The sequence below is a fragment of the Danio rerio genome, chromosome 12 (genome assembly GCF_052040795.2).
Source record: "Danio rerio strain M-AB ecotype USA chromosome 12, GRCz13ab, whole genome shotgun sequence".
Lineage (NCBI taxonomy): Eukaryota > Metazoa > Chordata > Actinopteri > Cypriniformes > Danionidae > Danio > Danio rerio.
Window position 1 is genome coordinate 10286373 of NC_141032.1, and position 13485 is coordinate 10299857.

A 13485-nucleotide genomic window follows, 5' to 3' on the forward strand; every position below is an offset into this window, starting at 1 on the left:
AATGTCACTGTCGCTCAAAATATACCACTACCTGACCCAAAAGCACACGCAAGTAGGATACTGCCAAAAATGATTGCATATGATGATGTGGAAGCATACTTACAATTGAGGTTACAGGGACCACAGAAGGCAGGGAAAAGAACTCCTGGGAGAAAGTGATGGTGATCCTGTTGACTGGCAAAAGAGGGGCATATTTGTCTCTACCCACAGCGTCAGCAGACAATTATAAAGAGGTAAAAAATTTATTTTAGCCCGTATGGGTCTCTAACCTATTTGTGCTTTGCTGATGTTCTATGAGTGGGAATATAAACCCCTTCAGCCAGCCCTGAGCTCATGCAGGAGATTTGGTGAGGATCGTGCAACATTGGCTGTTGGATGTGTCACCAACTGTGAGTCAGCTAGCAGAGTGGGTGGTGATCAACCGGTTCCCGAGGGCTCTCCCACGTAACATGTAGCAGGCAGTCAGCATGAGAAAACCAATGATGGTCTCGGACCTAGTGGATGCCATCAAGCTGGCGGATGCGACTTACCAATGTGACACAGGGGAGAGAGTGCAGCCATTTTCTCAATGGGTGGTCCAGGAACGACGCATGCCAGAGGGCCCACAGTAACCAGTAGACAGGCACCGCCATTCCCCTGTGATGAGACCATGCCCATAGATCCATAATCTCCTCCACTCAGGAAGTGGTGGTAGGTTGCATCGTTAATCGGGAGGCACCCCGAGGAGCCCCAGAGTTAAACAGAGATTTACAGCAAGAGCCACCATGCACTTCTGGTGCACGAGAGAATTCTAAGCGACTGCATAACTTCATAATTATAACTCCCAATAATGTGTGCTCATGGTGATACTCACTGTGTGTCTACTCGCAGAGTGAACATCAGGATGGAAGTTGAGTCCACCTGGTCAGTGGAGTCAGGGTTTGTGAAAGACCTACCGGTTCCATGGTGTTGGGACGTGACAGGCCGGAACTAAAAAGATTGAAAAGCGATCTTAAAATTTACTATCTTAAAAGATTTACTGTACTCCCGGCAGCCCATTGGAGAGTGATCGAAAATGTGTGGGAGAGGAGGGAAAGGATCGACCAGGTCATGCCCTTAATCCGGGAGTATCTGCTGAAGGTCCAACAGTCTCAGCAACGGCACTACAACTGGCCGGCCAACGGGAGTTCCAGCCAGAAGACAATGTGATGGTCCTGGTCTCCAATGCAGCTTGTAAGTGAAATTGCAAGGCATTCTTACATCAATCAGTAAAACGTTGGAACTGCCAACTACCAAGTAAAGCAACCAGGAAGAAGATCTTCACATTTACCACAGGAATCTCTCAAAGAGGTGGGTAGGGAACCAGAACCATATGGGCGCCCTGGCACACCAAACCCATGGTGGTGGAGACTAAACCAGAGCCTACCATTACTCAGAAGACAGAGCTGGTCAGTTCCAGTATATGTTCCTCTGGTTTTGTAATGATTGCCAGTGCCTTAATGAAGTCTCGGATTTCGACGGCTATCCCATGCTCTAGGTGTACGAGCTTCTGGAGCACCTGGGAAGGTCCCAGTACATCACCGCACTTGACCTCTCAAAAGGTTACTGGCATATCCTCCTCTATGAAACTGAAAAACCCAAGACTGCTTTCTTTTCTCACAATGGATGATGGTCTCGTCCAACTTTAGAAAAAAAAAAGGCAGCCATTCAATGAGCACACAGACCGACTACAAACCTCCAGATACAAGCTTTCTTGGGGTTGGTGGGGTATTACCATTGTTTCATCCTCAGCTTTTCCTCTGTAGTTGCTCCTTAGACAGATCTGGCCAGGAAGGTGCAACCAATATACATAGATATTGATATATATATAGCAATATCTTGCAATAAAAAAACACTTTAAATTACACTGTGCTTAGTGAGCATAAGTGACTTCTTCAACAAACTTTAACAAGATTAAATACAAATGAAGAACAAAATGACTTTGCTAAATATTTTAACTATGTGAGTATTTCTACTTTTAATTCTTTTTATAATTTAGAGTCAAGTAATAGTGCAGAGATAAATAAGAAGCTCTGTACCTTTAAATGTAGAATCTGGACATTTGAGGGTCGTGATGAAAAGCCGCAGAAGAGAAAGCAGAAGAAGGCCTTGTTCTTGCTCTGCACTCAAACCACAGCTGATTTTCTGCAGAAACTCACCCAAAGCTACACAGACTGGCAGACACTCATCTGCGGGCTGATCAGACACCTAACAAGACAAAAGTGAACATTAATATAAGACTCACACTCAGTGTGTTGTTTTAATTATGTAGCAGACATCGTAGATAATATACTAGAAGTGTATGGGTGAAAACTAGTAATCAGCAGCAGTCAAAAGTGAAAGTAGAAAGTGGAAATATTAGCAGTTTTTATTGTTCATAATTCAATATGTCTAATCAATACAAATGAGCATTTCGGTTTTCTTGCTGAAACTCAAAATAAAACAAATCAATATTTTTATTTGCAATTGTTTATTAGTCAGTTTATTGTATATTTTCATATGTGACTAAACGTATATTATCATATGCGTCATGAGCCAAACTTACACTGTATTGGTCAAAATTATCTATTCTATTTACTATACCAAAAACTATTCGAATATTAAGTCAATATCATGATCTATGGCGACATTTTGTGTCTATTCTAAATATATCAAAAACATAATTATTATTAGTAATATGAATTTCTAAGAACTTCACTAAAAGTGATTTTCTCCATACTTTAACTGTGTTACACACTTTTGTCCTTTTCTAACAAAGCACACATCAGTGGAAAGCATATTTATTCTTTTTCAAATCATATATATAAATCTGAAAAAAAAAATTTTCAAAAATTGGCTCTTATGGTTTTGTGGTCCAGTGACACACAACAACAATAATGTGTTATAAGTGATATTAAAAAATCTATTTAGCTTTTATTAAACATGTTAATGTTTGGCATGCATTCAAAGTTTTAAACACTTAGTCTTAATTCTTTTATTGCCCGCTTCAAATATTGGTCTGATGAGGCCAATACTGATAACTGCTCAAATCTATATACATTCAGCCTTTGAAGTGGTCAGTTTGAAGGCGAAGCTCCTGAAACTTATGCTATCCTAACATGTTAGCTTGTTAGCAAGATGTGTTAATTAATAAGCTAGTTAACAGGTACAATCTGGTGACTGCCTTGCCTTAAACGCCTCATGAAAATTAACAGTATTGTTCATTTGCAGGATATCTATAAGCTAGTGTGCACAAAAATAGTGGCAAAATTTGATCTAAACATATAAAGCTGGTAGTTTGTCACTTATGCCTGTAATGAATCAATGGTCATTTTATACTTCAGTTTCTTATTAAATCTTGACCAATAAAATGCTCTCTAGTCAGGGTTCTTGCACCATTTTAAAAGTAAAATGTAGTGCACTTTAAAACCTTTTTGTCAGACCACAACAAATATAAATTTAAGAACCCAAAATCTTTAGAATTTCGTTGGAGAAGGCTACACATTTTATTGCTGCCTACAATGGAAATCAAAACTTGAAAATTTTCCATTTGGTATTAATTATGTGTAATGTGTAAACTCGGTAAGTAAAAAAAAAAGTAAAAATACTTTTCTTTGGAGACCTTTTTCTTTTCTTTTTTTTTGTTCCTTTGTGATGTAGAGCAGAGCCAACATAACATGGATAAGTTGAATTACACTAAACAACAGCTTGTTGTACATTGCTGCTTAGCGCTCTACCATAATGCGCAGTGTATGAGCGACCGCCGAAATACCTTGGCGGCTAGAATGACCGTTCTTACTGAACTGGCGGCTGGCCTGACCGCAGTCAAAATTCGCTCTTTTTGACTCCTCCTTCATCTTTTGTTGGATTTTAATGTTGTAACAAATGATTTGATTACTTTCTTGCGCTAATCGAAATGCAACATATGACTGTTCATTTACCATGCAAGCCTAAGCCCGGCCTGACCCAGTCTAAAATGATAGAAATTAAGCCCAAACCAAAGTCGGGTTCGAGCAAAGATCTTCAGCTCTAGTCTGAACTAGTAACATTGTTAGCTCGAGCTGCAAACAATGCAGGGATTAACTTGGACCCGCCAGGACTAGCTGGTAAAAAGTACCGCTAGTGCTTTTCTCCTTTCATGTGTGACTCGATGGATTTGAGCCACATGGTCCCTAACGAAAAGGTATTTTTGCCTCTTGTTATTTTCAGCCGGCACCAACCACCTCCTGAATGCATCCACTCCCATCCAATTGTTATTAAATTTACACTTTCCCATCTTTGTATTTTGAACCTCACCTCAACAACCGTGTAATGACAGCACGGAGATGCAGACCGACGTCAGCGTCTGTAGCCAACCTACCGTAATAAACTGTCATTCAGAGACTGCCATTCGATGTTGCCAGATGTAGCTGACTGATTCCAGCCCAAAAACTATCCCAAACCCGCCAAAATGCAAAAAAAAACCCTGCCCAGTCATCTGTAAGAATGAAAGGTGGGGTGATGGTTTGAGACGGTTGCGAACATCACGAAAAGTTTCTGTCATTTTACACCTGCACAATCGTGTTCAAAACTGTCCAATCTGGCAACAATGCTGTAATTTTTCACCTATTTCACACATACTAAATTGATCAACTATAAGATGTTTTACGGTGGACCACTGTGTTTCCATATCGTCATTAAGCAAACAGGCTGAAAATGTAATACCTATAGCGACTTTACGGTAAATTTAAGACAATTTAAGAGCTTAATTTCCCGAATTTTAATTTAAGGGTGCTTTCACACCTGTGAATCTATTCAGTTGTTCCGAAACAGAGATTACAAATGTTACACTGTTGCTCTTTGTTCTTGGAGCGGTTCGCTTTCACACTGCAAAGTTTCTAATCGGACCAAAAGAGCTAAAACAATTCACGTGTGAGTAAACTGGCCTCACATTGGTCAGAGTGTCAGGGTTTATTTTGCAGAGTCCCGCTCAGTTGTCAGGAGAGGTGGTGGTTTGATAAAGTGCGCGCGACGTGTCTGAAGAGTGAGGAGAGATGCAATGGGGACGGGTGAGAAGGGTGCGCGACGTAGCCTATTTGAGGACCGGGAGGGAGACGTGAGATTACCGGGAGATTATCACTCATTTGCGGGCATCCGGAGACTCGCGAAACTTCCCGCCATACTCATAATTCTCTCTTCATATAGCCGTATGCCTATTACATATCCATAAAACACAGTGATATAACCAAGCTCAGATCGTATCGCTTTCTCACTGCAATCGATCCGCTCCAGGGTTCGTTTCAATCGAGACGAGACCACCTCATTCAAGCGAACTCAGAACGAGTATTTGGCGCGGATCCTAGCGCAATTGGTGGTTTCACATATGCCAAACGAACCGCGCAAACTAGGCAAACGAGACAGGTTCCGAAACAAAAGTCTAGGTGTGAAAGCACCATAAGACATTAAGACTTTTTAAGGACCCGCGGGAACTCATGTTATCCACCTTTAAGATGCTTTACATTTAATGCGCTTGAGCTCAACCACTCACACTGGCAGAGCTGTGATAAAAATAAAATGTTATTGGCTGTTTTTTAAAGAGGGGAGGAGCTGGACCCTCTCATGTTTTGATCAAATATTAAATTAAAATGCACATTTCAAAGCATTTCACTTCCTTTGCCAGTAAATGAATGTAAAAGAAATAAAATGGAGCTGAAAAACTGCCAAAGCAAAACAACAGAGGTGAAACGATGTAAAAAAAAAATATGGTTTCAAAAAAAAAAAAAACATTTTCGATAAATGGATACTAACATTTAAAGTGACATACAAAAATTCCTATTCCACAACAACAACCATTACAACTCCATGACTTTCAATGTCTGGTACACACTTTTTAACATTGCACAATATTCCAGATCCGTGAGAACTCTTTAATATATGAACAACTCAAATATCACAGGCCAAAATTTGGTTACTCTTTATTTTATGGTTTTGTAGTTACAGTGTAACAATTTATTTACCTACTGATTACTATTAATTAATCACATTTACTTACTATATGATTGGGGTTAAAATGTGGGTAATGTTTAGTGTTAGTTACATGCAATTCTGCATAATTCATTGTAGTTACTATAGTAAGTGCATGGAACATTGGTAAATAGGTAACATTAAATTAAAGTTTTATCCAAAATTATCTAAAAATTGGTACTGGCCAGTATTGTGTATTTTAAAGTTGTATGTCTTTTCATTTGCACTCTGACCTGTTCAGGCTGGATGGTGTATGCCTGCAGCAGTAAAGGCTCCAGTAGTTTATACACACTCTGTGCGGTGTGGAGGTGCTGGCTCTCCGTCATGGACTGCAGACTCTGAAGCAGAGCAGAACTAAACACCACAAACGCTGCTCTGTCCCGCACACTACTGCCCTGACGGCTCAGGATATCACACACGTTCTCCAGCTGTAAGACACATACAAAACACTGAGACTGAGCAAAGATAACGCTGACTCTAGATTTAAAAAGCATTTTTGTATAGACAGTATTATTTAGGTTTAGGGATACTGATTCAGAAGTCCTACGAATATATTGATACAGATCTAATATGAGTGCTACTGATGTTTAATGATACGTGGACACTCAGATGCATGGGCATAATATTGAACCGTTCGGTAATGGTGGGCAAAGTGAGGTTTCATAAAACACTGAAACATTCGTAGCTTCAAAACGTTTTGAAACCCGTCTCTACAGTGACACCTAGTGGCTTCAGAAAAAGAAATAGTTAAGAAAATTGAGGTATTAAAACCTACATTGTAGAACTAAGGTTTCAAGTGATTTAGGCTGCATTTACACTGCAGATCTTGATGGCCAATTCCGATTTTGTGACTGTATCTGATTTTTTGATGACCTGCTCACATCATCTATTAAAAGTGACTCGTATCTGATTGTCTGCATTTACACAGCACATGGCAAAGGTGCATTGACCAGGGGAAAAAAAAGAGTGGGCGCTGACTAACAGCTGACAATTAAAGAGTTCCCTTTTCTCCTTTAATCTGTTTTCTGGATTTCATTTTCTTTTAATTCTTTTTGACAAGCTGTTTTACTATAGTTTATGACAGAAAAGTTCTCATTTGGCCATTTTCTTTTAATCTAGGCCTTTTAGGCGTCTTAATGTCAAGTCCATGGCGTGATTTATGTATGTGATGTATGCAACAGGTTTATGTTCTGTTCGGTGGTGGATATTGCACGCTTTTTCTCGCTCTCGTTAACATGCTCAAATAATTGTACTACATGACAATATAAAAGCGAATTTAGACCTCGTGTATGAGATTTAAGATTTGCGACTCTGCTGAAGTCTCAGCATCAGACTTAATGTCATTGGCTATGGTTTTTAATGACGCGTGACTCGCATTGACAGGTCCGATCTACCTGCTTACACTGCAGACATGAGGGCACGGATCTGATTTTTTCCGATTGAGTAAATCGGAATCTATATGATTTTGTCCTGTTTAAGCGTACATAGGCCATATTCCGATCTGTGCCACATTAGAGGGGAAAAAAAATCTGAATTGTCACTTGAACCATGCAGTGTAAATGCAGCCTTAGTGAAACGGTGAGAGTTCCAGACTATCATGCAGAGATAAAGGGTTCGAACCCAGGGTGATGCAGCTATGGATGCTTTTAAATGCTCTGTTGAACGTGTTTAGTTTTAACATTGACATCTGAATAAACACTTTGTGAATTTTTATGTCTTGTTTTGGTCATGAAAAGTAGCATTATTAAATGACATCAAGTCATAATTTAAGAGTTTTTATTTGTACAAGTCGGGATTCGAACTCGGACCACTTGCAGCACAATAACTCCGGGCACACCACTAGGCAACATGGGATAGAGGTTTTCTCCGAGTATGTCAGTCAAACTCAGATTCACCTGGTTTCAAAACGCTTCTGAAATGACCGATCCAAATTGCTTTAGTATTGTGACATGGTGTGTTGAAACACTTGCTCTTCAGGATCTCAACACTTTGTCAAAACGTCAGTTTCACGTCAGCTATCCCTACCATTCGGTACAACCTCCACAGTTCAATAAGCATTAGGATACTGGCTGCGTCCGAAAACACCTACTACTCAGTAGATACTGCATTTGAATGTAAACGTACTACTCGGCGTTAGAAAAGTATGTTCTATACAGTATGAATGTGAAAAGTATGAATGGAATTCAGACGTACTACATCCGCCGTTTTGTCATGGTCACGTGACCGACCTGCGTCAGTTGCATCGCTTTACTCCCATTCATGAATTCTCTTGCGGGGCATCATGGGATTACGCAGCGTGCAGGAGATACACACTTCAGAATCTCGCCGGAAAGTCATCCGGGTACTTCTCGCATACTGTTTATCGAGCTCTATGAATTCAGACACACTACTCGGCTCGCATACTGATTTTAGCGTAATGTATAGTATGGAAGTATGCGGTTTCGGACGCAGCCACTGTGTTTTTTTTGGTTCCCCAAATGGTGTGACGTAACATGAAAACTATCAATTAACAATACTGGCAACAGTCAATGGACAAAAGAAACAATCTAAAGAAAATCTAAAGAAACGAGGCTGATATAACAAGGGGAAAAGAAAGAATTAAAATGACAAGAGAGACCTTCTTTTTGAGCTTGAACCAGAGAATTTTACACTTACAGTGTTGCGTTTGGTTGCGTGATCCATGTTAGCCAAGTTCTTGATCAGAGTTGTTGTGAGCATTTCGTTCGCCACACCAAGCAGATCCGACTCAGAGGTTTTAGCCAGAACAGCCTTCAGCACTATGAATAAAGAAACTCGTGTTTAGACAATAAAGATTTCATTCAAATTTACCTACTTGCTCTTCTTCTTAAACAATGTTCTGTTCTTAATTTAGTTGGGGTGTCAAAATTCATTGTTTCTTCGGTGCACCGCAATGCAAACGCAGACAATTCGGTATCGGTTCAGTAATAATTATAATCGGTTATTGTGTATGGACGACATTTATCTCATATGCGCTTTGTCGGCGTAGCTTACTATGGCGAGGAAGGCAAGCATGAGTGTTCACAACGCTCCAACTACTTAAAAACGCAGAATCTGTGCACAATTTCACTGTGTGTGTTTGCTGGATCAGTCTTTCACTGACACTTACAGCAGAAGTCCCTATTTCACTGCGATTGAGAGAATGAAAGTACTCCATTTCTTTCTTTCTTTCTCTCTCTCTCTCTCTCTCTATCTCTCTCTCTCTCTCTCTCTCTGGGTGTAAATCAGTGTATCTGTCATGCTGACTCTGAAAATGTTCTAAATATTTATTTGTAAGTATCAGCAAAAAAAGAAAAAAAAAAGTTTTTTAGTTTTTTTTAAGATGTCATGTACATTTTAATTAGTTAAATTGTTTTTAGCAAAAATATTTTTTGTAATAAAGAGACCTTAAAAGTCAAAAGTCTCTTTCTCTCTCTCTCACTCTCACTCACTGTGGGCCCATTTGACCTGCTGGCGTGACTTTTCCTTTTCTCTTGGCTGTTTTACAGTGATACTGCTGGATACAGACACGAGCGCGTGCCTGCAGGGTTTTCTCCACTGTCTTTATCATGGATCAGCTGTGAGATCGCCGCTGCCGCCTGCCGCTTTTCATGATCACTCATCTGTGAAAAGCGCAGCACGCAAGAGCCAATCGCAGCCGTTTTAGTTGAGGGTGTGACCAATCAAAGGGGTGTAAGAGAATTTGGTAGACAAGGATCAGAAAGCGAGCGAGATATTTATATTTGTTTATATTAATCGCTATAAATGCTCGTGTTGTATATCTGACTTTTTGTATTAAATGACAAAATTTCATTCAGATAGTATATAAATATATTCATACATTTTAATACAGGAATTCTGCTGTAAAATATATATATATATATATATATATACATATATATATATATATATATATAACTGTGTATGGAAAGCATCGCCAATGCACGGTGATACACCGAGATATCGAATTGAACCTAATCGATGGCATGATAATCGTAACCGAACCGAACCGTGAGACCAGTGTAGGTTCACAGCTCCATAATTTAGCATTAACATGAAAAATACATTTGATGGCGAAGCGCAAGAACTATTTAAAGTAGCATATTCACAAGTGTGCTGCGCCAGCTTTTCTAAATAAACAACCATATTTAGCTATGATTTATGTCTGCATTGCATGTATATATTGTTGTAGCCTATTTATTTATTTGTTTGTTTATTTAAAAAAAGATTGTTATTGCCTGTACTGTAAGAAGGTCTATGTATTGCACATTGTTCATAACTGTTCTTCAGTTTTTAAATAATAACAATAAGACAAAGCAAAAAGCAAGAAAATCCTTTTTGCATTGTGATTATTGAATTCCTGCTTCTGAATACTGTTAGACTACCCAGAAAAGTGTCAAATAGAGCTATTCAAACCTTCTGCTAAACAAACTGCTTTCATATCGCAATATTTCTCGAAGAGTCATAAAATATTGCAATATCAGAGTTTTTCCAATATCCTGCAGCCCTACTTTTATAGTGAGTCTATATCGTCTGATTCAAATATTGACCTAATTAGCACAATATCAATATCTGTTCTAATCTATTGAAAACATCAATTTGGTGTTCCCCACTTTAGTTCATTAGGCCAATTGTTTGATCATTTGTGAGGTTGGATAGTGTCGATTTTACTGTGAACAGCAGGAGTGTTTACCTTTGGCCCAGCCCTGGGTCAGAGGATGCTGGGAGATCAGAGTGGTTTCAGTAATGGCAGACGTCATCTGCAGCTCCACACATTCAGGTGCAGCTCTCGTCATCACCAGGAAGGGTAAAAGCTCCCAACTAATGTAAGCCTTAAGATCTGGGTTACCCTCAATAATGCGTGGGTCATCAAGAACGCGCACAGCCTCTTTTAGCACTGGACACCTGCAGAAAATAAGCCCAGACGAAGCCTGATTAAAGCCAATCTAGAGCATCTTTCTAAGTAAGGGAAAAATTATATTTTTAGTGATGTAAAGATTTGATCAAATGATTAACAAAAGTGATGTACTGATAAAACTCGACAAAAATAATGTGCATTATGTTTGTATGCATTTTGGACATTCCCACACCCCTCCACCTTTCAGAATAAATAGACATTTGTAGAAATCAATCAAACAAACAAAAGAAGTATCCAGACATTTTTTTAAATGAATATCTGATAGACTGCTTCTCAACCACGTTCCTGGAGGACCACCAGTTTTACACATTTTTTCTGGTTCTCTAACCAAACACGACTGATTCAGATAATCAGCTCATTAGCAGAGACTGAAAGGCCTGTAATGGGTTTGACAAAGGAAACATCCAAGACGTGCAGTGTTGGTGTTCCTACAGGAATGTGGTTGAGAAAAACTGGATATAATATTTGCACATCTTTACTAGTACTTTTTATTTTTACAGATTGGTCAAGTACAACATTTTAAGGTATGTTATTTTAGGGAGAAAGTATATCCAGGTGGTTGTTACCAAAGAATAAAGGCCAAAAGGTTTAATGGTAGCCTAATATAAAACTGAAGGGGGTTTATACTGCAAAAAATATCAACCTGGATGTACTTTCTCCAGCTTATTACACGGCTTCTTGCAACAAAATTGACAAAACATTGTTCTGAGATCTACAGTAATAGTTTATTATTTTTAAATTAAAGGTTAAGCTGACAAAAACGAAAACGGCTGAATGGAGCATAGCCTAACCTAGGCATTCAGTCACAAGCACATACATCACAGACAAGCATATATATATATATATATATATATATATATATATATATATATATATATATATATATATATATATATATATATATATATATATATATATATATATATATATATATATATATATGGGCATCACAGGGATTTCCAGTCAATTGATTAATTTGGAAAACCTGAATTTGAGGATTATATAAAATCAGTCAACCAACCAATCGGCTGATGGTTTGATGCGATGAAGAAGTGAAATCAAACTGGAAACGGTGTCCTCTACATCCATTAGGCCCATGTGATGCTATCAGAGAACCAAAAACAGACATTTAACATTTGAATTGAAAAAAGTAACTCATCAAAATGCATAACATTCATGATATCGTCATCTCACCTGCAAGGCTTTAAGCGCAGACAGCACAACTTCTGGAGAATCGTCTTTTATTCTTTCCAGCAAAGCATCTTTGAGAAACGCCTCATCAAAGCTATTCTGCTTCATAACACATATCACAACACACACAGACAGACAAACAGCATCTCATTACCTCAATGAATCTGGTTTCTTGGATGTTCCATCAAATTAGATGGAACACAAGATCATGTTTTTGGGCATTTGAGGATACTACATCAAAAAAAGTTGATTCCAACAAAAAGACATGCATGTAAACTATGATAAAACCCATTTAATAATTTCCTTGATGTGCATCAAAAATTGTGATTTAGCCTTAACAGACGATCACAAGACAACATAACAGAGTTTGCCAAGTTTTGAAAATCTAAAATAACAATTCCAGTGACTTGCGACCCCCACTAATCTCAGAGGTGGTTGTAAACAAACACACAAACAAACATTGCAAACAACAGCTCACACACACCAATAAGAACTATGAAAACACAAGCATATTGATTACACACACAAAAAAGTGTCTACTGATTGTCAGATATTCATTTCGAATTGTGGTTCAACGTAAGCATTATAACCAGAATGAAACTGACCTGGACAAATCTGAAGGGTACCAATATAATTTGTACACGACCATATCATCTTTTATAGTCATTATTCATTCAATTTAATATTAACCTCACATAATAGGGCAGTTGGACACAAAGTTTAGAGCACAACATTATTCTTCGCTTAATTATGGAGACCTCGACTTGGAGATCATCCTCCATGTTCGGTCGTGGCCTTTATTTTTAAAGTATGAGTGTCGCAAAGGTGTCAAAGTTAAACATTGCATCATAAAATAAATCTGCTGCAACTAATCCTATTGCTGTACAGTGTTTCCTCTAGGATTTTTTCCAGCTGTGGTGGCAGGCCTGTTTTACACAGATCTACCAATTACCTGTGGCGTTATTTCAATGACAAATGTCGTGAGCGCAGTGTTACAAGTCGATATCGCATTTATGTCATAGCCTAAAGCATGCTGATCTCTTTGCTTGCGTGCCGATTTCCAAAACTTCTTGCACACCCCCTCAACCGCAGATCTTCTTGTGCGCTCTCAAATAAACGCTGCTGAAGTGCGATTTAGTGCGCTTATGTAAAGAGTATGTCTCCAACATTTTTAAGATTTGCTAGGAATATTTAAGAATGTCTCCAATAAATCTACAGAGCGGTATTAATGTGTCCTGAAGTAAAGTGAAACGGCTATACGTGGTGTTTGCTGGCCTCACGCATCAGTCAGTCAGTCTGTCAGCATGTAATCATAAAGAGTTAAACAAATAAGGCACAGCACTACTACGATCAGTTTCAGAAAAGTTTGCGCTGTTATA

At 38.7% G+C, this 13485-nt stretch overlaps 1 protein-coding gene and 1 long non-coding RNA gene across 4 annotated transcripts in view; both read right to left on the bottom strand.

The window, feature by feature from the left end:
- Window positions 1–13485, bottom strand: part of heatr1 (HEAT repeat containing 1) — an 80761-nt gene that overhangs the window by 45764 nt on the left and 21512 nt on the right. For 2 of the 3 annotated variants that reach the window (XR_015503291.1, NM_199900.1), the window contains 6 exon segments: window positions 12110–12205; window positions 11937–12019; window positions 10691–10902; window positions 8656–8777; window positions 6234–6428; window positions 2058–2226 (listed from right to left, as the gene is read on the bottom strand). Coding sequence is in view for 2 of the 3 variants with exons in the window: in NM_199900.1 (NP_956194.1) it covers window positions 2058–2226; window positions 6234–6428; window positions 8656–8777; window positions 10691–10902; window positions 11937–12019; window positions 12110–12205 (877 nt within the window). In the remaining variant the exon portion in view is untranslated. 3 annotated transcript variants of the gene reach the window in all.
- Window positions 205–1801, bottom strand: LOC141376764 (uncharacterized). Its single transcript, XR_015503920.1, has 2 exons — window positions 1754–1801; window positions 205–1661 (listed from the first exon to the last, which is right to left on the bottom strand). It is a non-coding gene; the product is annotated as an uncharacterized LOC141376764 (long non-coding RNA).